Source organism: Cavia porcellus, unplaced genomic scaffold, assembly GCF_034190915.1.
Source record: "Cavia porcellus strain 051 isolate PalLab524CR breed Dunkin Hartley unplaced genomic scaffold, mCavPor4.1 scaffold_4, whole genome shotgun sequence".
Lineage (NCBI taxonomy): Eukaryota > Metazoa > Chordata > Mammalia > Rodentia > Caviidae > Cavia > Cavia porcellus.
Genome location: NW_026947487.1, coordinates 73,237,501 through 73,265,343, shown reverse-complemented (window position 1 = coordinate 73,265,343; position 27,843 = coordinate 73,237,501). Strand labels below are relative to the sequence as shown.

At 33.5% G+C, this 27,843-nt stretch overlaps 1 protein-coding gene across 5 annotated transcripts in view; it reads right to left on the bottom strand.

Moving 5' to 3' along the window:
* Window positions 1-27,843, bottom strand: part of Mmrn1 (multimerin 1) — a 62,265-nt gene that overhangs the window by 3,536 nt on the left and 30,886 nt on the right. For 3 of the 5 annotated variants that reach the window (XM_013150103.3, XM_013150102.3, XM_005002664.4), the window contains exons 5-7: window positions 19,171-19,284; window positions 17,819-17,992; window positions 12,603-14,573 (exon numbers count right to left, since the gene is read on the bottom strand). In XM_013150103.3, the coding sequence (XP_013005557.2) occupies window positions 12,603-14,573; window positions 17,819-17,992; window positions 19,171-19,284 (2,259 nt within the window). Of the gene's footprint in view, window positions 1-9,974; window positions 10,190-12,602; window positions 14,574-17,818; window positions 17,993-19,170; window positions 19,285-27,843 lie in introns of those variants that run through there. The other 2 variants (XM_063247275.1, XM_023564125.2) reach the window with 2 other exon arrangements.

The window sequence follows — 27,843 nt, the reverse complement described above, 5'->3', positions numbered from 1 at the left end:
AAAATGAGATCCATAAATATTTTGTATACATTCTGTTTCATATCTGTATAAGGTGTGAAACTCAGGTAAAATATGATCAAACTATGTTGGTATTATTGATTTTTTTTGCAAAAATACATTAATATGTAATTTATGTAACTACAAAATAACATAATGAATTGTATATAATATTCTATAAATTCCTTCATCAAAAAGTATAAAAGTATTACAGATAATAATCTATGCCTTTTGTGTATGAATATATTATATGTAGTATATTTTAATAAATGTTTAAAATTTGCATTCATTTCTTGAACTTCATTTCCTTATCATATGAATAGGTTATCAAACCCTTTCATTTGCTGCTAGCTATCATTCTAGAATGTGGCCCATTATTTGTTAACTCTAAAAACATCCATGATTCACCATTAGGGAGGTTTTCACATTCTCTGAATCTAGCATGGTGACAGAGTCCCAGGAGGGTGCATAGTTAATATGCTTCACTGGTAATGCATCAGTTGTATAGTGGCTTGAAGGAAGCACTGAATCAGTTATGTAACTTCTCTCTGCGATGATTCTACATTTTCCAGATGAGGAAGAGTCACTTCCACCTATAAGCTCAGTTTATCCATAAAACCAGGGATCAAATCTGTTCTAGAGAGAGTTTAAAAAACTGTAGAAATAGCAGATCACTTTGCATTGCTAATGGCCCCTTTCTAAATTCTTCAAGACTGAGGTTTTTGCCTTTATTTAATGTCCAGAATGAGCACTCTTTCTTTTTTCTTTTCTCCTTGTGTCCTATTACCTTCTGGACATTAAATAAAGGTCTTGCTTCAGTCTTGTCCTTTAACATTTCAAAGACTGTTATTTGGCCCTTATTCCACTCTTTTGTAGGGTCATTCATCTGGAAGAGAAGACCACTTGAGCCTAATGAAGGGTTTGAACTGTCTCCTGCTGCCCACACTTCTGAGACAGTGCAGTTTGCCCTCTCAGACATCTTTCATGGTGTGGACTGATCATCTGCCCTGGATACTCATCCATTCGTCTTGCACCTGCATTTGCTGCAAGCTATTACTGTATGCCTTGATCCATCAACTAAAATTATATGTAATTTGTAATACAATCAGTTACAAGTATCTTGTTGTGTATCTTCTGGCTTACATTTTACTGCTTTATTTAAAATACTTAAGAAATGTTTGGTACAATAAAATACTTAAGAAATGGCTCATATTACAGCTTACTAAAGTATTTGTTCTTGAATTAACAACAGTCAAACAATAAAGTATTTTTGACAATTTCTTTCATCCTTTCTGCCTGAGTTAATTACTTTAATTCTCTCATTAATTGCCTGATGCTTTGGATTTGTTATCATATTCTACTGTAATTATTCGTGTGATCTTACTTCCGGTAGGCATGTGAGCCCTTGTGAGGGGCAGGTCAATAATCTTCTACTTCTTAAATTTTGTTTTACTGCTGACTAGCTCAGAACGTGACATATACAAGGGGCTAAAATTTTTAAGGGCAGGAGGAAAAGAGTGATGACAACAGTGGCCTACCACACAGGAAACGAAAGCTAAGCACATGTGCTGTCAGAGGAAGCAAGACATGTGCCAGGCAAATGCAGTTTTCATGTGTGAAGACTGTCGTGGGTGTCATAGTTGAAGCAAAGATTATTTATGTGGTAGACTTTTGCTTGTGTTTACATTGTAGCTCATACATAGGTTTTATTTCTGATACTGTCTTTTAGATTCTGTAAGCAAGTGCACAACTGACATGAAAATGTTGATGTTTATTCTGAATGCACAAAACATATTAAAAAATCAATACTTTATTTCATTGATATTTATGTTCCTGTCAACTACACATTACATAATATAATAAGACTCTCCTGACAAAACAGCAAGAGATATCAAGTATGCCCTACATAGAGGTCAGGAAAGCAAACAATACGTGTTGTCAGTGTAAGTGATACACGTAAATGGAATGTGCTGCCTTCATGTGTGAAGACTGCCTTGCGTGTGATACTTGAAGATTTTTTTTCACAGAGTGGTATTGGTAATTTCATTGTACTTCATATAGGAATTTATTTCTGTCTTTCTTTTTTATACTTTGTATACCAAAAACCAGTTGATATTGAAAATTTTGATGCTTTTATAAACAGTAAGATTAAAATGCAATATTTTATTATGTAATAAAACTCATAAATTAATTCATCAATAGACATATTCTAAAGAATAAACATGGGTTGATCAGACCCATTTGTATAATATTTCATGACAAGAAATGTGTTATGCTCCTTAATGGAAGACTGACTAGTTGACTACATTGACATCCAACTTTATCCCTTAGTATTTCAAAGATCACATTGAGTTTGATGCTGTGACATCACTGGCATACTTTCTTGAAGACAAGATATCATTTCAAGCAAACTTTTTACAACTCTCTTACATCAGTATTAGGGACCTGGCTTAGATTTCTAATCTCCCAAAAGAGTATACAGCAAGGCTTAAAATAAATGTGGTAAGTGGTATGATTTTAGAGCTCCAGAAAGATCAAGACCCTCTGCAGAGTTTGGAGACTCTGGTGGCTAAAATAGGGAATGCCTCTGGGCAGCCTGCATTTACTTTTTTCAAACACAGGAAACTGAACAGATCTTGGGAGTGGCTCAAGAGCTTTGCAAGTAACAAATTACACCAACAAGTATCTTAGGAGAAAATCTCCATGTTGAATTTCACTACAGGGGTGAAATGCCTGCTGCTACAGTTTTTATATAGTTAATTGGAGTTGGAGCCAGGTGTCTTCAGCTGTGATCTTCTATGGCCCCAGGCGTGCAACAGCCCTGCGTGTGTTGTTCAATTTCCAGTTTTAAAGGCTCCCAACACATCAGGTTTCAGTAATATCTTGAACCCTTTCCAGTCCATTTGTTTTTTTGATGGAGATCAGCCCAATTAGCTGAACCATTCTACCAACCCAATGTTCTAATATCTCGCACAAGTAGCGTAACTAATCTTTCAAGATTAACTCTCCTGCTCTGAACATGACTAAAATTTCATTTTTACTTTCTTGGATTATTTCATAAATCTTAATGTGTTCTGGCCTTTGCTTTCTGGATCCTAATATGTGCTCTAGTTGTACTTTTCTCTTAATTCTACATTCAAATCTCATAAACGTTCATGTTAAATTTGAACTGATTGGAGAGCTCCTTACATTTTCAAAGCACTTTGTCATTGCTAGCATTTGTCATTTTCTATTACAATTACTTGCTTAATATATGGGCTCCAGGAGAAGAGAGACTGTTGAATTTACATTCTATCCACTCAACCTTTCTCAGCGCTTTTTCCAAACTTAACATAAATTTCATGAAAAAAAATGAAAGAACAATTGTATTGGCCTCCTATTTTATTCTTACTTTTATTTACTTCACATATAACATGTATAATTTATATAATAATTATATACTGTTAAGTTATATAGTATTTTACTTATATTTCTATGTTTATTGCTTATTTCTATTTTAGTATTCAGTTGCTATTTTTTATTTCTTCTTTTAAAGAATAACATGGCAAAGGGCAGACACCTTTGATCCTTGCTTGGGGCACAGTAGATTTTGACAGCTTAGTGATAGAATCTGTCCTGGTGCCTCTGGCTCAGTTTTATAGGACACCAGGAAAGCACTATACCTGGATTTATTCCTAGAAAATATGTCCTCACAACATTAGTACTTTTCTTTATGCTTCCTCCATTCCAATGCACTTCAAACTGTTTCCATTCTCATATTTATGGACACATTCTTATCTTTTAGGGCTACCCTGGTACCGCACTTAGCAAATTGTTTCTGTCAAATAAAATGTATCTTTCTATTTCTCCAAGAAATATCTCATATTTCTCTTTCCAAGAACTAGAAATGTCAGTATTTATATTTTTATTCAAAGTGTTCAAATTTATGTTGTAAGTACTCATAATTTGTCTAATGATTGATGTATAAATGGTTGAAAATAGTATTTCCAACCACTTTTACTGCTTTTCATTCAAATTATCAGTTTTTATTTTTTACTTTTGTATCACATTAACTGTTCTTGAGGTTGTTGCCTAGGATCTTTTTTTTGTAACCTTTCAAATATCGCATTAAGGCACATTTAATCATATCAGTAATCTTTATCAAATACTAGCTCTGTCCCAGGAGATTTGCTCTAAGTATTTCTGTGAAGCTATTATTCTGTTATGTTGAGCCATGAGACAGAAAATTATTTTTATTTGATATTATTGACTGTTTTCTCCTTTTTCTTCAGAATCACAATGCCCAGGCAAAAGAAGAATTAAAAGCAATATCTGGGAAGTTCATTAAAATATCGTTCAAAATCATTAGTCATTAGGAAGTTGCAAGATAAAACCACAGTGAGATGCAACTGCACATCTATAACAAGGATAAAATAGAATATATTGACACTGTCAAATTGTGCCAAAATTTATAGCAAGGAAAATTCTCATACATATTTGATGGAAATGCCATGTGGTTAGCCATTCCTTATAAAGTTTAAAATAGATTTATCTTGTAATCAAGCTATATTATATTCTGTATATTGATTCAAAATGTATATTCACAAAAATTGCTGTATATGAATGTTTACTGCAGCAGTTACCCAATACTAGAAACAACCAAAATATCCTTCAACTGGAAATTGGAGTAACTGTAGTAAAATAGAAAGCATGCAGCGTTATGAACGGATCTCAAATTACAAAGTCAAGTCTGGCTCAGAAGCATACATACACTGCATGATTTCATTTATTAGATATTCTGAAATGGGTAAAACCATACAAGAAGAAAACAGATCACTGGTTTCCAGTGCCTGGGAATGGTACAGGATATGATTACAATGGTGTTTGGGGAAACTGAGGAAACCATTCTCTGTGTTGATGGTGGTTGTGGCTACATGATTATGTGTCTGTCCACACTATCAATGCCCATAAAATTAACTACATGTTAATTATTCCACAAACAAAAGAATAAACATTGTATATTTCAGCTCTTTTAATTTCCTAAGATTTTCATATTTACTGGGGAATAGTCAGGTTCTTTAGATATAACTAATTCTTTTACCAGATGTAAGGTCTCAAAAGTCATGTTCCTGCTTTTTGATATCCATTTCATTTCAATTAACTTTTCTAGTTGCTGTTTTCTTATTAGCTAGATGATTTTCATAGCCTAAAAAACATCTTGTCCACCTCTATACAATTCCTGGACATATCACTGTAAAATACACTTTCCTAGTTCTTCACTATTTCTATATCATTGCTTGTTAAAGTTTTGTATCTAGGTGCCATGGTTCACATGTATAATCTCAATACTTGGGAGGCTCAAATTCAAGTCCCACCTGGGCAATTTAGCCAGACCCTGTGTGTTAGGCATGTAGTTCAACAAGAGGGCTCTTGTTTTAGCTTGCAGTACTGGACAAAAAATCTCGTATTATACAACTGTGAGGTTTTTCAGGCGAGGCTTGCATATTCAGGTGTGTGTGTGTACACACAAATTCTGATTCTTAAGACCTTCTGTAAGTTATTGTATAGAGTGTCAATTGATATTTTCTAAAAATAAACTTGGTAATGTTTATAAAATTCCTTTTAAACATAAACAGGCTCTGCTTCAGAAGTTTTACTTCATAGCTACTATCTTAAGGAAGTAAAATTAGAGATGCACACAAAAATATCTCTATTTGTGCAGCATTGCTTGAAATAGAGGAAAATTTCAAAGTGACCTGAAAGTTAAAAATAGAAAATAGGTGTCTTAGTTACTTCTCTTGTTGCTGCAATGAAGTGAAAGGAGGAAAAGGTTTTTTTGTCTCACAGTTTGTAGAGATTTTCAGCCCATAATTTGCTGGCTCCAAGCCAGGGTGGCTTGGCAGAGGGGTACTGCGGAGTAGAAACAGTTCATGATGCCCACAAAATAGCAAAAGCAAAGAGTAAAAGGGAAAGGCAAGCCTCTTTCTGATCCCTTTATTTTATCTAGACTATTGGGGTTAGGCACCAATCCAATCAGTGGACTGATCCAGCAATCACCCACCCTATATCCAAGCACCCTTAATCCTAGCATTGAACCACAAATCAATCACACACTTTAGATACAGCCACCTCCAGCAAAACCCATTTAAAAGTACATGACACTTTGGGGGGTATCTAGACACAAACCAGAGCAATAGGTTAAATATATTCAAAAAGAGAGAGTAAATGCATGTAATAAAGAGAGAGTATAGTGTTATGAACGTGAGACAAGACAGATTCCTTGCATTTAAATCTCAACTGCAACACTGGCCAATTCTGTAACATTAGAAAAATGACTTTCATTTTCTATATGTGGAATCCTCCTCTGTAAAACAAAAATAATAATAATACCTCCTACAGAGAAAATTTTTAAACTCAAATATATTAGCACACATAAAGCACCTATGCTTTGTAAATAGTATTAGAATGCAAGAGGAAAAAAATATTTTGGGCAAGAAAGCTGACCACATAATAAATGCTCATGATATAATTTAATTATTATTGTATAATTTGTGTAATAAAATACAAAACTAACATTATTTGAAGGCTTATCATCCGACAATCTGTTTTCTTCTTTTTATTTTATGGATATTCCCTATTTCTTACAAGTACATATTATTCAAGGAGCCAACATTACTGTTTAAAAAATTAAAAATAGAGAAAAACAAACTGCTCTTCTACAAACAGTTGAAATGTAACTACAGTCTTGTAAAAGATCGTTTGAGTGGGTCTGGTTTTCTCTTAACATTCCTTGGGGCACCCTGGAGGAATATTATGTTTGAGTCCAACTTACTCATGCCTTCACTGTTTTGTTTGCAGAGGGCCTTCTTCCACAGCTTGTCTTTCTTCCTCCTGTTGCTTTTTTGTTTGTGACCGAGTTCCAGGACACATGAGCATTCCCGCCATTCGGGCCACTCTTCTTTTTCCTTTCACTGATCTCCTGCCCGCCCCTTCCCTCCTTTCCTCTCTCTGTTCCTCTCCCATTCTCACCACACACGGCCAGTCTCCATATTTCTATCTCTAGTTGTCTTCTCTTTCTCTGGACACCTCATTTACTTGCATGTCCTCAAGTATGACCACCTTATAAAATAATTTCTGACTTACAATCCACACATTTTCTTTAGGCTTTACATCTATATTTCTGACTTAGATATTTCTGCAGAGAACAGAAGTCTCTAAACTAATGTTTCACAGACTAAACTTTTCTTCCTGTGTACATTTGTGTCTCCTGCTTAATACTCCTATTTCTATTGATGGAATAGTCAGCTTTTCAGTCATAAAGCTTTGTTTTAACTTTGGTGCTATTATATACTTTAAAAGTCTGCATTTTTCAATTAATGTTGTTTTTTACTATATATAAATGTATTTTTAAACATATACATTTATATATATTTATATTTTATTATATAAAATATTTTTATAACTATATAGATGTATATTTTCAGTTAATATTTTTATATTTATATAGAGGAAAATTATAAATAATTGGAAATAAATATTTATATATTAACAAATATATATTTTATATTTACTAAATATATATTAACACATTACTAAACATTTAACTATATTTAACAAATAATAACAAATAATATGTAATAATAACAAATAATATATATATGTATATTTCTATAAATATATTTATGAAATATTTTTATAAATATATAGATGTATATTTTCAGTTAATATTTTTATACTTATATATGAAAATTATAAATAATTGAAAATAAATATTTATATATTAACAAATATATTTTTCTATATTTACTAAATATATATTTAACACATTACTAAACATTTAACTATATTTAACAAATAATAAATAACAAATAATATATAATAAAAAATAATATATGTATATATATATTTGTATATTTAACATTACTCAGTTTGACTGTATTTCTATCTCTGTCACCTAGTTGACATCCTCATCTATTTGTGCCTAGACTGTTGTAGTTTTCTGACTGGTTCATCTGAAGAACTCAGAATAAATCTTAATTAATGCACATGCATGATATCATGTTTCTACGCAGAAATCTTGAATTAATCTTTACTGCAGCAGACTAAGGTTAAACATATTGCTGTTAACACAATGCATCACTGGCTGAATGAATGAGTGCACGCCCAGCCCCAACACAATTATACCGTGAGACTCACTCAAACACCCAGGTCTTGACAAGCTACAAACTCATAGTGGTGAATTCTCACAGCATGCATTTAGTTCATAGACCATTCTATATACCTGTCCTTCGCATTAAATAGTTTTATAACATCCTTTGTGCAAGTATTTGCCAAAACGATAATACATTGCTAACAATGCACGTAACATTGTGGTGCTATAGATGTACTTTCCACTGTCACCTGTTTTCTCGAGTGAAATTACAAAACTTTCTGAGCCAGAGCCGTGCTTTCCATTTCTCTATTTTCAGATCCTTGCAGAGTTTGCTGTTTTTCCAGCAAATGAAATGCTAGTTGATCCTCCTGTGTATCTTTTCACCTTAATAAACCTTTGCTATAAACATAACTGTATGCAGGGCCATGAGTGCTTTTGAGAATCACCAGGAGTGTGAATAGTCCGGGGGACCTTCTAAAATAGAATATAAATTCTAAGTGTAAGCAGAGAGTCTTCAAATTTTAGTGCTTTATATTTAGCTACTTTGTACAGAAGTTAATTTGTTACTTAGCTTGAATTATATCTGAAAATTTTTGTAATAAAGAGAATCATAAAGAGTTTCTTGGAGAAAATCGTTCTTAAAACACATCCAAATATATTTCAGTGTTTATCAATGCATGTGTTCTTGTACAGCTATCTTTATATTTTTTGTATTCTGTTCTTTTCATTTTATTATTATACAACAAGCATAAGCTAAATTGTAAACAAATGCTGAGTTTGCTGAGTTACACAGTGACTTATAAAAGCAAAGACGGGGAATAATGAAATATCATGGGCCCATAAATTATATCCGTGCATGGAAACACTTATATATCAAATATTTAGTAAAATATTGAGAAAATACAAATCTTCAATACATGTAAGTAAATTGCATCATATACTCATAATTAAATAATGATATATTCAGATTATTTCCTTTTTCCTCAAAATAAAACTGTAAGGTAAGCATGCTGATTTTATTTTATAGATAAAGAAGTAAGAATTTAGAAAAATATGTGACCAATCACAAATAAATATGTTTCCAGGCAGGACTTGAAACCTGACTCCAGTTTGGTGCTTACTAGTCATCACAGCTGCCCCCCTAAGGAGACAAAAACAGCTTTGAAGTATTAGAAGGCATTTAAATGCTCCTTTTTCCGTTTTTTATTGTTCTACTCACCAAAATGATCATTCTTAAAAGCTGCATTTGGTTCACTAAAATTTTTTTATGGAATGTAATCTTTCTTAGGAGTATTGGGATAATTATGAATAGAAGAGCTTTTCTGCAGACCTAAACTGTTCAGTAGGGGAAAGTAGCTGAAATGAAAGAGAATGGTCTCAAAGCAGGAAGCACGTTCACTGCGAAGGGAGAGGCTGGTGTTGGGGAGGCAGGATTTGAGGACCCTGGCTAGGGCAGGTAGCCAAATATGACGGCAGGGATAAGTCCCCAAATGCTGTATAAACACATATTCAAAAGTGAAATACAGCCTCTTGATTGGAATACTGTTTAGAAACAAGTCAAATATTTAACAAGTGAACCAGAATAGTTAACATTTATGGCCTACTGGGAATCAGACTGAGCAAGAATTGGAAGAAAATGTTGGGCTCAGTACTCAAAATTTCACTGTTTTTCCACTACATCAGATAAAGGAAGAACTTGTGAATAGCTGATGGTGACTTCCAGTAGTGATCCATTGGCTACATCACAGGAAAGGCAGACTGGAAAATATTACACGTATGTCCCCAGAGTCAAAGCAGAAACTTGATGTCAGTATTTGGATACTCAAGAAAGGAAATTTCCCAGAAATGTCAACTCTGGCCACATGGAATATTCGGATACAGAGATACACCGGAGAGCTTGTGATGCGTGGAGCTGAAGCATCCAGAAGCAGAAGGCGTACGAACAGACTCTCAGTCTCTGAGTGTAGTGTTGAGGGCTGAGCCTGAGTGCAAGCGATTAGGAGACAGGCAGAGGCTGAATGACTTTCGGCAGCTAATCTCACTGAGGGCTATGTGGCTCATCTTTAAAACAGTAATAGAACTGTAATTAATATTATATTAATATCACCACCTCATGCATACTGGTGAATGAAGAAAAGTATATAATGTAAATTGTACAGTACCTGTTATACACTAAATGTTGATAGTATTTAATGTATTATACTATTAATATTAAGCCTCAAAACAATTTACTACCTATTAAAATAAAATTTAAAAGTACGCTTAAGTGGTTTTTTCTTACACAAACTGCATGTACTTTGTAAATGATAGTAGTTATAATTTGAATACTATGAGATTCCTGAAATACTGAATTATCTTGTGGTTTTAATTATGTAGGGAAGGAAATGATGTGGTTCTTGTTTGAATGATACAACGTCAAGGTTTTGTCAATGTGTTGGTATATCCCACTTCTAGAGTAAAAGAGTGTCAAAGAAATTACTTTATTTTACATAATTTTATTGTTAAGGCGAGCTTAGCCATGTCCACTGGTTTCATCAGCTGGCGTAGACCTTATTGAGCTGCCCAATGAATACAGCCAGTTTCATGGTCCATGGAAGAAGGATTAGTTTATTGGATGTGCAAATCCATACCAGGGCTTAAAAGGGCCCCACTAATCATACTGTGGGTCCTACATTAAAGTGAATTTCCACCTTGTGCATAAAATTAGGCTGATACATTGCTACTGCCCTTGTATTTTGGTGTATTTTCTGAGATGGAACAAAAAATAAATTATTAATTGTGGTTGCTAGATTTAAAAATTGTATTCATAGTAAATAAACAGAGAGGAAATAGTTTTATCAAGAAATTGTTGAAAAAAAGGAGAATCAGAATTGAATTATTTCTGATTAGATCATTTAACCCAATATTCAATCACCTAAACATCCAAATAAAATTTTTATGTGATCCAAATATATATTCTTTTAGTTCCAAAATGTATGGGTTCTTACGTTGTTGTAAGACAATTCATTACTTTAATTAACTTTGAGATTATTTAATTTTAAAGTATACAGATTCAAATAGCTTTCAGTGTAAGGAGGAACATATGATCTCACTTGCCTGGAGTCTGATCATACACACTGAACTCCAATGAGCTGCATGTCCTGCTACACATGACGACCAAAGATGGAGTGTAGGGTAGCACGGAAAAATAATATCTCATTACTTTTCCTAAAATTGCTATTAGAACAACATATTGTATTAAGTTACGCTATTCCTCTGGGAAACAGAAGTCTGAATAGTGTATTCCATGCTCCTGGAGGGGTAAGATTAATTCTTCTAGGTCAGATTGATTTGTGGGGTGATAAAAAATCATCAAAAATTCAAACATTAACTTTAAAAAGTCTTCTGATACTGGAATAATGAGCATCTCTTTGTAATTTAAAAACCATAAAATATAAAACTCATCCTAGTAGACATATAAAAACACATAGAAAAAACCAGCCATTTCTTTTAGTAAGAATAAGCAGCCATTCTCATTGTGAAAATATTTGATATTACACTAAAATTCTAAAAATATTTCTTTCATACAGAGAGACTATTGGGCAATTCATATGCACTGTGATTGACTTTCTTTTCTTCCAAATTTATGCTTCTACCATGGTGTTTATAACATTTATTTACTCAAGTTCAAAACTTTGGAAAATTCTGAGTTTCTCCCTTTTACAAGTGAAGTACATTCAGGTTGTGAACAGTTGCTGGATTTCGTTTTGTTTTGTGATTTTTACAATGATGCAGTCTGCAACACGGTTCTCTTTATGACCTCAGCAAATTCTCTGTTGTAATCCCATCACTTCAAAGGAAGACACTGAGGCTCAGGGAGATGGGCTTTTTATCTAAGGCTACTAACTAATGCAGAAACTTACTAATGGAACTAGGATCTGAATCAAGACCCAATTCTTGGATTATGGTCTTGCAATTGTCCCTCTTTTTCTGTTGGATATCCATAACATTCCTGACATATGTCTCCAATATTTCAACTACCTCTTCTTTAGATTTACTCAGATTCATTCACTGAAATGCTAACTGGTTTTCTGAGGTTCTCTGTAATCCTTCTTTGCACTACTTTATGTTTCTAAACCCCAGTTCCAACTATACCCAATTCACTGCTAACATTTTTTTTAAGATAGCCAACTCTAAAAAATTTTACCTAAGTGACTTGACTTGGCACTTAGAGCAACTTTAATTATTTATAATAATCTATTCAGAAAAAGCAAAAAAAAAAAAAGTAAACAAGCATATACATCAGAAGCATTGTTTATGGATATCAAACAGATAGAATCAGCATCAAATAATGTGTCAGTGATCTATGCCTTATCTGACTATCCAAAATCAAGTAAGTTCTTTTTATATGCATAGACTTGTTAAACTGCATAAATATGCTAAATATCACTTAAATAGAAGGAGAGGTTAAAAATTACTTTTAGCACCTACTTACCAGGGAATACAATGTTGTCTGTGTTTCTTTGGGTCCGGTTTATCAGGATGGTGGTAAGATTCACTGTTGGTTTCTTAAGTGTATTAAGTTTTTTTAGCTTTTTTACTTGTTTCTGAGATTCGACAACATTTGCCAGACTATCAGACCGCAAGCGCTCTACATACTGAGTGAAATTAGACAGGGCAGCTTGAGTCTTCATTTCAATTACTGAGCCCACAAATTCTGTCAGACACTTCTGCTGACTATCTGGCAAGGAACCTTTTATCCACTTAGGTGTGGTAACGTTTAGTTCAGATGAACTTGTAGAATCAGTAGGACACATCATTAGAAATTCATGAAGAGTTTTGTTAATCAAAGAGAAATTAATGGAAAGGTGGATGGATTTTGCTTCCAGGGCCTTAAATCTGGAATTCAATACCTGCAGTTGAAGATCTTGATCTCTCCATTTGGTGGTCATGCTTGTTTTAAGTGAAATATAGGAAGGTATGAGTGTCTGTGTCACTTTAAATTCAAGGACTTGCAACCGAGTTTCAAAATTTTTTAAAGTTTTAGTGGCTAACATTACATTTTCTTCCAAATGACTCATATTTTCCTGATATTTTATTAGTTGGGAAGTGGTTTCATTGAATATTTGGTAAATCTTTTGAAAATAGGACTGATGTAGTTTCTCATCTTTAGGAATATCCGCAAGGGCCTTGGCAACTTTTAAGACAAAATCGTATCTCTGATTGTCACTGAGCAAAATGTGAATGGAATCATTCAAACGTTGGACTTGCGGGATAAGCGTCAATATGGTTTCCATATTTTGGCTGCATTTATGATGGGCTTCAGAATAGTGCTTAGTCGTATGTAAAGTCTCTTTCAGCACATAGTTATCTTGAACGAAATCAATGGCATTATTCATAATAGTTACTGTTTTATTTAGGGCATCTTCCATTTCCAATCCATATGCATTGATACGTTGTTCGAAGGTATCACCTTGCTTCTGTACTTCATTTCTAAGTAAGTTGTGTCTCTTTGTAAGTTCTTTGATAAGAAAATTTAGACTGTTGACAGCACTGATGAGACTTTCCACCTTTTTCTTTATAATTGATGCTTCCTTTGGTTGGGCAAAGGTCTGCTGAAGTGACGCTCCCTGCTCCAGCAAAGGTTGCAGAATCTCCATGTCGTATGTCAGATCATTCAGTTGCTCACCCATTTTATCCATCTTGTTGTCCATTGGAAAGAGAATTTCTGCCAGTGTTTGGTTTAACACCAGTAAATTCTCCTCTGTGTCCTTGAGCTGAAATTTAAAATCATTTCTGCACTTTGCTAGCATGTCCTCACATTCACTCCTGATGAATTCTTTCTCCCTCTCCAGACTGATGGTGAGATTGGTAATCTTACTGTCTTGGATGTGGAAATCAGCAAATATCTGCAGCAACATCAAGCCCTGTTTGCTTACCTTCTCATACAGAACAGACATGTCCTCAGTGATGTTATTGCTGACTGTCTCAATAGCAGTAGCATTCCTCTTGTCTGACTCTTGTTCGGTAGATAAAAGTTGTGTATGTACTTCCTTCATTTTAGCTAGAGTCTTATTGAGGGATTCATAATACAGAGTGCTCCTCGTGTGTTCTTGTTCTAGGGCACCTTCTAAATGAGCTTGTTTCAGTTCTAGTTCTTTAATGGGCTTCTCACATGTATCAGTCATTTCCTGTCTAATGTTAACAATGCGGTTCTTTAGATCTACTATATCGGTCAAAGTGGGCCTATTGTTTTGAATTAAAACTGACTTTTGCTGCACAGCTATTGAAGCCACAGATTGATTCACTTGCCAAATGACTTGCCTGGTGTTTTCCAGGTCCTCTGATAGACGTGATACAGTCTTGAAGAGCTGCGCCACAGTCTCTTGCATGTCATTTTGAAAGATTTTAAATTGCTGCCTTACTGTGTCCTTTACCAGATCATTAATGCTTTTGGATTTCAGACCTAACCAAAGAGATAATAAATAATAATAAGGAAAATATGATTTAAAGTGCCCATGATTTTGTATATAACTCTAACAAGATAAAGCTTGAGATTAAATACAAATAATGGACTAAAGAATTCTCTAATTTATTTACTTATATTATTTAAAATTATTATTATTTATAGGAGATGATCATCTTAACTGGATAATTGGACAACAGAAATCAGTTGTGATACTGAACATACTAGAACCATAAACCTAAGAAGACAAGAAGAAATTGACTTCAGTGATAGACAATAATTCTGCAATAATTCTAGATCTAGTCTTAAATGAAAATGAACATCTCTGGGGTTTGCAACTTCCTAAATAATATCTACTATTATTAGGTTTCTAGCTAATAGATTCACATCTTATATATTGAGCTCATAAAAACTAATAAATGAGCTGCAGATAAGAAACTGAGTTGAAACAAATATGAAGTTAAGGGCACAAGATTGAACAATGCTTTGTAACAATGATAGAATAATAAAGAGATGCAGAACTCAAAACAAGTTGCCCTTTTTTTTTTTCACCAGGAATCAACCTCAGGACCTTGCACTTGCCAGGACAGTGCTTGTACCACTGATCTATATCCCAGCAGGGTTCAAAATAAGTCAACCTAGAAACAAAGAATTCAAGACATACTTGATTTTGGCAGTACAGAATTTTATAGTATCATACTATAAAAGAGAAAAATAAACTTGCCACTAAAGAGCACATACTAACGTCTCCAAAGTAGGAAAGAAGGGACTACTCATAAGCTAAGATTGTGATGGGCTTGAAATGTAGTATTCAAGAAAGAAAGAAAAATAAAGAAGGGTACTAGACTACTCCACATGATTAAAAGAGAAAAATAAATACTTAAATAAAGGAAAAATCACCACATAATGCAGAAAAAAAAGAAAAAAGAAAACAGACATGTAAATTATATTTATAGCATCTAGTTGTAAAGTCCAAATAAAGGGAAAGTATGTCTATTCAAATTAAAAAGATCCAGCCAGCATAGCATAACACAAAGGATTTTCTAAAGAAAGATCTATATCATGTTATATTACAATATGTGATATTTTTATAACATCTATTCATGGACCAGCTCTGACAACTTACTGAGACCTTGTCTCAAAACAAAAATGCAAAGAAAACTGGAGATGTAGCTCAGTGCCTAAGTCCTGGCTCAATCCCCAGTATCATTAAATATCTATGTGTATGACAAAATTAGCGGTTTAGGACCTTTTCGTAACACCCTGATATTTTGCAAGGTGTTGAGGTATTTAATTTTTAATAGTTTCTATGGCACAGAGATTAAGCTGTGTTCTTCAACTGACTATGAAATAAACAAGGGGAGAAGTTGTAGTTCTGGGCAATTGGGGACACCTTACGTGTGGGCTTGGTTTGTTTCCTATATAAGTATTCATTAATTAGAAGCCTTCTGGTTCTCATAATTAATGATTGTACTCAGAACATAATTAATCCCTCCTATTGAGAAGGAAATTACATTACTGTAGCTGTGAGTGCATGTTTTTACCTGTCATTGCCACAACTTTTAGTAGGTTGGTAGGTCACAAAAAACAGTATACAGGTCTAATTCTCTTAGATTGTGATAACCAAATTTTGCTAGACAAATTTCATTTATGTGGTTACAGTCAACTGTATATTGTTTTTTTGTGCCTTTTTTCTTATGTTATCAATTTAGAGCACAAAATGTTCCTCTTTTTACAGGTGCTATTGGTAATTTTGGCATACCGAATTTGTAGAACAGGGTTTCTTCCAGTAACTGAAAGTTATTATATATGCTATTTATATGATTATAAAGACAAAAGTCATGGTTGAGCTGTGAAAGTGTCTGTATGGTTGAAGAATATGTCAGATATCTACCAATTTACATTTTTCAGCATCTCTACCTAGATGTGAACTACAATAGAGAAAAATAACTTGTGAGTCATAGAAGTTGGGATGCATGGTGAGCCTTAATTTTATGAATAAAGGGGTCTCTTATCCTGACACTTGGAAACACCCAATAAAGAAAATAAATTGGCATGCTTCTAGGCACAAAACTAGTTACCTGGAATATTCAAGACCTATCTGAAACCCCTTTGCTGGTTAACTCCTTCTGATCCTTAACTCATCAATAGAGGGGGCTTCTTTTCCTAAAGTTTTCCCTCTCTCCTTACACTGGATTTGTTGCAAATATCAAATGATCCTATTATAGTCTTTGTGTAAAGCTTTCATAACAATCACTTGCTATATAAAATCTTGATGTTAATCACAATATAATGCCCACCCCCCTCACCCGATCCCCCAGAGGCTCACGTCCTGCTCTGCTATGCCTATGAATATGCTATCTTACATGGCAAAAGGAACTTGGAAGATGTAATTAAGTTTAAGAACCTTGAGAGGAGAAGATTGCCCTAGTTCATCCAAGTACATAGACCTATCTAATTAGATGAGTCCTTAGAAGCAGAAGAGGAAGGCTGACCAGTGGTCAGGGAGTTGTAACGACAGCTAGCTTTAAAGCTAGAGGGAAAAAGCCATGAACCAAGAAATGCAGTGGCCTCTAGTATCTGGAATAGGTCCCAGTTTACAGATATCACAATACCAGGAAGTCTCAGTCTTGTGACTGAAAAATATGAATTCTAAAAACACGTCAAATTAATAGAAAAGATATTCTGTGGACCCTTTAGAATGTTTCAGTTTGTTTCAAGAGCACAAAATTTAGACAAAGCTTAGCTAATTTATAAAGAAATCAGTATTTCTATGAAGTGTGATATTTTAGGGTATATTTTATTAATTACGTACCATGACTGATATAATTTCTAGGGTAATCATTTCAGATTTTTCACCAATGTCTCCATCAACAATATAGATACAACAATATATCTTGTTAGCTTGGTATTCATCCCTTTATCTTTGGACAGAGCACTACCCATAATGGATTAGACAAGAGAAATATTTATGAATAAATAGAAATTAGATTTTATCTAGGTACACAGTGCTCATCAATCAGATGGAGTATTCAATTGAAGATCTGAGTTGATTAAAAAATTCTAATGTATTATTTTAAATTATTTCAGAGGCTCAGTAATTTTAAAGTACTCATTCAAAAATATACGCCTTCGATTTCCATACAATCCAGTTTAAAGCAAAAATGCCAAAGTGACGTAAGAGAAGATAATTAAATCATTTTCCTGTTATCTTAAGTGAATGAATAATTTAATGTTACTTTCACCTTTTAGAAAAGATTGAAATTCTCTGCTTTTATCATCACTGATTTTTCTTTCTAATGAAGACTGTGTGGTCCTTAAATCATCCACAGCCAAAGAAATGTTGTCCATCTTCTTCTGCAAAGTGGTCAGTTTCACTGCCTGCTGGCTTATCTGGTCAGTGAGTTTCTGCATCACTGCTGAGGAGAGAAAATTGGAATCATTAACCGCCTATGTTCAGAACAACTCCGATCTCATGATGGATTCAAAAGTTATTCAAATAAACTATATTTGCACTAATATGTTGGAAAATAGACAACATTCATTTACCTAAGTCTACTTACGGGGAGACATTGTAAAAAAGTATTGTATCTTTTATTTCTATAATGTTTAACTTTGCCCAGAATGTCAGTATTATTTTTCTTAAATCCCAAAGAGTTATTGTCACATTCTTAGTGGTTGGAAAAGACTAAGCATTGAAAACCAACAACAAAAAAATTTATTTAACGTTATACTGCTTATGACTCATCTTCTGCTTAATTCAATGACATAGTATTAAATAGGCATATATAAAATATATATATATAGGTAGATAGATAGATAGATATAGATATATACATAAAAGAGACTGCAACCATACTAAGAATTTTCCTAGTTATAGACTCAGGGAATCATTTCATATAACAGTGATACTAAACCTTTGTACATGGAATTTAATAATTCAAATATGTGGTGATATTTTCTAAAGATACTGAATTCCAATCTCTTAACTATATTAGAGAATAATTTTTAAGGTATATTTACCTGCATTCTTAAAGACTAGAGCTACACTAAGCACAGTGAAGAGATGGTATCAGTCAACAAACTAATATTCCTAAGGATAGAGTTAAGCACTTATGAGCAAAGGGAAGAGAACACAGATATGCCAACTTTTGATGGACATGAGGTTCTCGCTGGTTCTTAGTCATCATGTTTTACTCAGTCACTATGTCATCACTATCTCTTTGTGGTCTCCTAATCAACAGAAGAGAGACTTCTTTGCACTCTTAAGGTAATCAACTCATTGCTTCTAAGATCACGCTTCTCTGAGGATAAAGTTTGCTTCTATTTTGGAAAACTCTTCTTTCCCTTATAATCCAGCATCACAATATTTCTATTCTATTTCTGTGTTTACATAAAGCTTTGCAACAATTATCCACTTTCCTAGGGAATCTGTAGCACAGTGCGTTGCTCCCTGCATCAGGCACCCATAGGACTGAGAGGTACGCTAATGTGTTACCATCACACATTTGACAGCTTTGAGATCTCTTGTTTGAAAGCTGAAATAGGTAGTGTTGATAATAATTGGGTCAGGGGCATAGTAATTGCAATCCATGACCTGGGTTGTCACAGTCTTGCTGCTGCTGAAGCTGCATCTGCTCTGCTGTTCCTCTGTCGATAGCTGTGTGACTTTCCGCCTGGTTGCTGTGCATCAGTTGCTGCTGTTCCTGGGCTAGATAGAAGGAAAAAAAAAAAAAAAGAGAGAGTGTTAAGCATTGGAACAGCCTCATTTTTTCACTCCTGAGCAGTAAATGTGGCTGACATTCATTTTCCTGTGTACTGAAGCATGATGTTGGGGATGATTGCAGAGTAAGCCGCTCCACCCCATCCATAGGGCAGTGTGAGTGTGACACAGTGTTGGCGTTGGAAGTGCAGGACTGTAATTCTGCCTGGGAGAAAATGAAATTATTCACAATTCCTTTAGGCAAAAATGGATGGTACTTTGCAAGGGAAGGCTTTGTAACTGCCTGTGCAATTCGGTGGAATTTAAAATCTCCTATGTTAAAAGCTACAGCAGCCTTTTAAGTGGGCTGGCACAACGACTGATTGTCTAACAATGCAATTTACAACTGGTAACTACTAGAAATAAGAGAGAGAGCTACAGGTTTCTTCCTGAAAACAGAGGCTTTTTAATACTGCCACTGGAGTGGGCTCTTCTCAGATTTTTAAGAAATATACAGTCTCTACTGGACTAAAAGTAAAAATAAACTATTACAGGCATATCTTAGAAAAATGTCATAGGAATAGAAACGCTTATACCTAATCTTTCCCATGAATCTGTACCATGTTAAATAGCAATGTAACTTTTCATTGGGATAAATAATTACAAGCAAAAATTCATTAAAAGTCAATAGATCAAGTAATGTAGAGTTTGAATGAACAAATTTATTCATTGAAGGTTTCATAACAGACATGGGCAAACAAGTGTTTGATGTCCTGTTAGGCTTATTTTAATGTGAAATTATGTACCAATAAAATTCTGTATCTCTGGTACATATTAATTATGTTCCCTAAGGCGTATGTGGCTGTAACAATAACACTAGACTTTTCTACTCTATAAAATGTATAATAGATTTGGCACTAATTTGGGTGAGTCTCTATAGTTAGATTGAATTTGCATGCCTTTTCTTCAGGGCATTGAGCTAAATAAATGAATTTTGATTCAACTCCACTGTTCCCTTTTCATTTTCCACCACTATATTATTTCAAATCCTCTGTAATTTTTTATTAATTCAGTGGAAGAAAATAATGTGCAACTTGGGAAAAAAGTGTAATTATTTGGGGTTGGAGTGGTTGGGGGAAAGCATAAATTTTTTTGCCAACTCCTATCAATAAGTTTCTCAAAGTCTAAATTCAAACTAGTCCATATATATATAGCTATCAAATGATAGCATACATTTGTTTTAATCATGCCTTGTCTCTAGATGATATAATAAGATTTTTTTCTGACTATTTAAGTCTGTCTACTTGAATGACACTAGAGAGTAAAGCTGGTTTTCAAACCACAGTGATTGGTTAGAATATCAACAAACCTTGGAAACTTTTAGGTGTGCAGCTTCTAGACCCTCCCTCAGACCAAATAATTTAAGAAATTCTGAGGTTGAACAACAATTGGTATTGTAACAACCCTGCTCATGATTCTTACGCACATTGGGTTCAAGTAACAAAGAAATGAAGTGTTCAGATGAATAAATCCCAACTCACTCATTTCTGTTCTCCGAGCAGTGAAAGAAAATTGTTATTAATTCACTTTAAGTTAATTGTGGTAACCTTACAAAGGATGAATTTGGCAGGAATGTATGATGGATGAAATTCCTGCCACAGTAATGTCTCACAACTGCTTTTCAGAACTAGCTTTTTGCTGGGCCCATGCCATGCACCACACAGACAGAGGGAAACATTCAGTGTTCAACAGAATCATTGGTTTGCCTCTGCCTGTGATATCTGTAGCATAGTTCTGAGTTATTTGGAGCTTACTTTGACTTGCCCAAACATTGTAATTCTTCTAAATGTGTCATTATACGATAATTATGATTCAGGAATTTATAATGAATTGCTAAAACCACTGAAAGAGACTTAAGGTTAAATTGTTAAAACTCGGCTTTTCAATGCTATCAGTGTAAATTTTTTAAATCCAAGAAAAAATGGAAATTTTTTCAATTATGAAGCTTGAACTGGAGTTGGTAATGACAAAAACTAATACTATGAAACATCTCTTTACTTACAGTATCAAATAATGTCAAAAGAAAATCAATATAAAGCAAGTAAGTTGTGTTTCTGAAATGAAAATTAGCTTGATTTTCAATAAAAATTCTAACACTATTTTTACTTGATAAAGAAATATTGGATTCAAATAATGTTCCAAATACATGTCATTTAAAATCAAAATTGCTACACTTATTTTTCTCACAATTGCATTTATATTATACTATGGTTCATATGCAATTATTAGTAATGAAGAGGAAATAGAGAATGTTATGAAATTAGTCTCACAAAATAAGCATTTTTAATAATAAAATCTGTCAATGAAAGTAAACTTTTTGAAATAATGGTTCAATGATGAAATAATGAAATAAAACTTTAAAACATGATAGCAAATAGTGTTAATACAAAGCAAACAAAACATTTAGAAAAATAATACTGGAATTTTAAAAACTATTCATCTTATATTTGAAACAAGACAGCATTTCAGAAGAGAAAGTTATTATCAAACTTAATATTATCAATATTATTTGAATATAGGTACATTAATGCAAGTCAGTTTCATGTGACTAACTTTTGTAAAGAAGGCAGCTAATAAAATGAGCAAACTTGTTCATATCAACTTCTAAAGTCAAATAAAGTTTTAAAATATTAATGACATTTGAACTTTCTCATACAGAAGGGTTTTCAAAATTTACTTAAAATATCAATATCAAGATGTCATGGTAATTGCTTTCCTTTATCTCAGAAAATTGGGAAAACATCTTTACATTAACAATATGACATTGATAATATTGCCATATATCAACACTAAAGAAGAAAATGTTTCCATGAAAATTGTGGACTTTAAGAGGCACTGAATTTTTTTAAGCAGGCAGACCCAGTGGAATAATAATGAAAAAGTAAACTAGGAGTTCCAGATAAAATTTAAGATAAATTTCTGAGTTTTTAAAATTTTGCCACTATAATTTACTATTTTCAGTTATTTGACAGAAACTGATATGTTACCACATAAAACTTTTAAGTCTTTTCTAGATAAACTTCATATTTACCGCCATATGTACAATAAAACAAAGAAAATAAATATAGGAGAGACAGAGCTGAAGAGACAAAAACACAGACATTAAAATAATAAACACAACAAAGTATGTAAATGCCAGTGGTAACCCATGATACTGTGGCTAAAAAGGTATTTTTATAAATTACATTCCTTGTTAAATCACTTGTTAAATTTAATATGTACTATAAATGTTTTTGAAAATCATATATTTTACTTGAAGCAAGTGAATATTTAAAAAAATATTTATGCTTGTATATTATTTGAAAATGAATATGATAATCTGTTACATGAGAAAATAAATGTTACTAATAAATTAAATGAAAATAAAATTATAGAGAAAACTAAGAAATATGATAAATGTTTCTTGATTTATGTTGTCCTGAGTTTGGTCAAATGATGTTTACAAAGCTCTATAAATCAACTAAATAGAATATTTCTATAAGAATTTTCATAATTTAGCTAATCTGTCAAACATTAAGAATGTGTACTAAAGACTAAAAAATTTGAATACAATGTCCTTCATTAGAGACTAATATGTAATTTAACAGGTGACAATATCATGGATATTAATAGAAATTATCAACACATTGAGACCTTCTGTCACTTAGCAGCTCTGAATTAGATGGGGAAATCTTTAAAGGAGATAGAAATAGTTCGCTACATTAAATCATCTCTCTGAAAGGGCTGTTCTTTAGGTGGTATCTGTGTCACAAGAAAAAGGACACAAACACTTGGTAGAACTCAGTAAATTACTTAGAAACTATTAGAATATAAGCGATTTGTGTTACGCTTTTGATTTCTTTGTATATAGTTTCATATTATACTTCTTATATGCATTAATTCAAAAGTATGCAATATATTCTTAATGTTTGATTTATACATTGATTGATTGTATAGAATTAACAAAGAAATGCTTGAATATGACCCCTGCTTCTTCCCGCCCTGTCTACAAAATCAGGAGGCAGATTGGTTTAGTGAAGCTTTGTTTTAGATTGTAATATTCTAATGAAATCAGATCTTTTCATTTCATTGTCTATAAAACATTGCATATTTAATGCAGGGATTGTATTTCACTTGGTGCACTTTAAAGAATGGGAAAGCTAGATTTCTCTCTCTCTTTCTCCGTCTCAGTCTCCCTCTCTCTTGTGTAGACTGGGTAGCACAGAACGTTGTGAATTGAAATTTTCCCTCTCAAATTTTAACTAGGATCTGGGAAGATTTAAAGTACTCTCCCATTTCTACCTCAGTTCCGCCTCCTTCTTTTCCCCCTCATATTCCTATTCCTCCTTTTCTCCTTTGTGTGTGTGTGTGTGTGTGTGTGTGTGTGTGTGTGTGTGTGTGTGCACATGGACATGAGAGAGAGAGAGAGAGAGAGAGAGAGAGAGAGAGAGAAACAAAAGGAGAAGGAGGAGAAGGAGAGGATCAAGACTAGATGAAAAAATTTACTCCAAAATCCATAAATACTTATGAAACACACAAAGATCTTTCAGATCCAGTTGTCACATGAACTTTTGTGCTACTAAATTCATCGGATGTGTCCCTGCCAATGTCGTTAAAAACTTGAAATGCCTGTTTTACGGATTGAATAGTTCATGCTATCTTTTCCTGGATCTGTTTGTCAACTGGAGTTCAGTACTTGCATTCACCCCAATTTCTTGCAAAGGATTTAACTTGTAGCACTGAAGACTTGACAGGATCTTTGACAGTGGGGCCAGTTACCCTCATGGGATAAGCAGCCTCCTTGATCGATGCTTCTTTATTCCTTCATTTACAACATTTCTGTCTCCCCAAATGTATTTTCCACCACAAAGACTGCTACAGATTCTAGGCTGTCCAACAATCGATCATCTTTTTCACCTAACCATAGACTTTTGCTTTGTTCTGTTGATTGCGGATTTATAACTCTCTTTTTCTTGTTCTTTTCTAAGTTGTAGATGCAGGAACAGAAAATATTTATTTAAATCAATGAAATTTAAACATTTTTATGCAGCTCAGATATGCAGCTCAATATAGTTTTCAAAGTGCACTTCTTTTGTCTTATTTGACAAATAAGAACTCTCTTTTTCCTTTGCAATGAAAACTCTGACCTTGGTGGATCAAGGACTTAAAGCAGCAAGGCTGGTAAGCATCAAAAGCAAGAGCTACAGCTTCCTTATTAGGTATTTTTTTTTTTAATTAGACAAGTTTTATCTGAAAGTGCTTTTTTTCCTTCCAGACCTTTGAGCCATATGGAGGAAGTCATTAATGGCAACTCAGTAATGAGCATGCTTGCTCTTTCCTCCTTAGTGCCCAAAAGCCTTCCTGTGTGACTTAACAAGGAAGATTTCCAGCTGTTTCTGTGCTAGCAAGTGATTCGTGCATGGAAAATGCTCAGTATACAGGTACAGATTACCAGTTAAGTCCAAGTAAGCAGACTGGTGCCACAAAGCTTCAGGGGTAGTGTTGAACTAACTGTACCATAATGCTATTTAGAAAGGATGCTTACAAGAGGCAATGTCCTTTCTAATAAAGAACACTGTATACGCCTCAGGCAAGAACTCAATATATGAAGATATAAGAATAGAGATCTTTTTTCTCTCTTTAACATTAGAATTTTATTCATATTATTGAAATACATTTTAAAATAATCTTATTGCAGAAGCCTCATATTTAAAAATGTTTGTTCTGTATTTGTTTTATAATTTGAATTGTTTATAGCACTTATAAAAACCTGTCTTATTTATAACATATTGTAGGGATTGGTTTATTTAAGTATTTACACAGTCTCATCTTTTCAGCTTTTATACATCAGCCTATATAATATTTACCTTTATAAAACATAAATCTATAAAGTACTTTTTTCTTGTATAGAAAATATGGGTTAAATTTTTTTAATAAAAACAAATTTGTATATGTATATGTACCATTTCCCTAAAATTAAAGTGTTAGACAACATACACTAATAAAAAAGATTTGGAAAAAAATTTTCTCCATCAGTTTTTCTAACATAACACTCTTTGAGCTTCAGTTTCTGATCCATGTGTCCTTAAAGCAAACCACAGTTTTCTTGTCTTACTTCAGAATATTTTAGAGACATCTACTGGAAAGGTGCATAATTACAAATTTCATAAACTAAGTATAAGTGGTGTGTTACTACTGATATTTTAAAAAATGCCTTGAATACAGTTAAATTAAATTTCTTTCTGAGGGAAAAACTGCATGACCTCCCAAATACATTGCAAGTGTAAAACATACCAAAACTGTTATTTTGATATTTCATTTAATTAATCTGTCTTCAGTAAAATTCTATTCACTTAAACAATTTAAAAATTGATTTCCCTTTGATAGTAGAACTGATGTTTTAATAAGGTCATTTACAACTTTAACTAGATTATTCTGATTATCTGAGCCGTAGCTAAGATGCGTAGGTGGCAGATTAAAATATGTTGCAATAGATCCCAGAAAAAAATCACCCCATGGATTGTGATGAAACACATTTCTTCATAGGAGTCTGAGGAAGAATGTTCAGGAAAAGCAGAAGAAAAGAAAGAGGCAGAAAAATGGAGAAAAATAAGAAAAAGAGAGTCCAGCAACTAGCAGTTTTATTTTAGTTCTGAACTATTGATGTTTCTTATGCATTTAAAAGATTTTTCCCAACTATAATCTAAAGTCAAAGGAAATTGTTTCCTCTTATGGAATTTACTTTGTGTTACACATCAGAGAGGCCTGACTTGGTTCAGGGTTTGTGGTATTTTACAAATTTTTTAAATGAATAAAATGATTTCCTGACACTTTAAGGGACCCAAACCTGAAATAGTTTTCATGGCGGCTACCAACCAGGTTATTCTGAATTCTTGAGAGCTCGGAAGAGATTTAAAGAATGGATGAGCCAAAGTGATTATTCTTGCCACATCTGAGGCAGCCTGTCATGAAACAGAATGGACAGTGTTGTCAAACGCTGCTTATTTTTACAGGGGATAATTCCCTCCGCCGTAGAAGAATAAGACTAGTGATACATTCATAAAGTGTGCTAGGAAGTGTGGAGGAGACTTGGCATGCAATTGGGTAGTTATCAGAAGGGAAAATGGATAGAGAAGCCCTCAGGATAGAGATAATGAAGATGGTTCAGTGACAAAGGGACACAGTAGTTCTTGTTTCTACCACTGCATCAATTGTACTAATAAAAAATTCAGCAGAATTTATGGACTATAATAAAAGTGAAGAGAAGGATGGTCAGAGTATTGCAGGGAGCCACCGGATATTCTTTGGAATCAAAGCTTAGAGTTGATTGTGTGACAGTGTGACACAACTGGGGCTCCGAGCTGTGTCCATTAGAGCATGATTCTCACTATATGTTTCAATAGACAAGAGGTCTTGCCCCAGCCACTTAATCAGCAGATACGTAAATTATGAGTAGTTCCAATTATGTGATTGTGACAGCAAGGTCATAAGCAGAGCTGTTGTGGGATGTTATTGTCAGTTTGAATTAAGACAATAATTTGTAAAGCTGGTAATAAAGACATCCACAGGATGCTTCCAATTACAACACAAGGTGTCATTAAACAGCTGAAGCTAGAGCCACCTGATTAGGATGTAAATATTTGATAAAACACTTTGAAAAGGTAGCACTGTAGATACTCAATATTGTCAAATATACTTTGTCTATTGTGTCCCTATTTACAAGTGACAAAGTTCTATGATTCTTTATTCTCCCAATATGTATAATGTCTGTTACCGTGATTAAGAATCGATCAACAAGTCTAAAAGCCTGAAATGTGGAGAAATAGCAGTCCTCGTCAGCTAAGAGCCATGACAGTTTTTGAACCAAACACCTCACTCTCTGCCACTGATGTAAATTCAGCCCCTTACAGGCAAGGGTGTGTAAACAGGATGCCACATTTCTAGAAGGGCATTTGGCAAACACACATTTGAAACCTTAAAAAACAGTCATGAAATTAATGTTCCTAAGATATCATTCTCTGTATAAGAAGATAAATGTAAGCCTTAGAAATATAATTAGAAATACTATCAAGAATTTTTAATTATTTGAAAACATGGATAAGAAATATATTTTAACATTGTGAATGTATTCGTGCAATTGTGGAAATTAGAGGTCCTTTGAAAGTGGGGCTACACTTGGATCTTTTTAGAATGTACTGTATTACCTCATTCCCAAAGTTTGGATTATATTTTCTTCAGAAGTTTATTTTACTTGATTAATAATGCAGTGCATATTTATGCTACAGCCTGGAAATGCATTGAGTTTTATATCATCTCTGAAATTCAAGCCAGACTCAGAACAAATATGATTACAGAGAAATTTGCCTACAGATTCTCATTGCATGAGCTAGTAAAATCATATAATATACCTAACTAAACTGCAAGGGTCCTAGAACTCTTGTTCTATGATTTTCTTTCTCATAATGTGAATCCTAAGGGTTTCTCCACACATATTAATTTTTAATCACTATCTTTTTCACTGTTGATTGA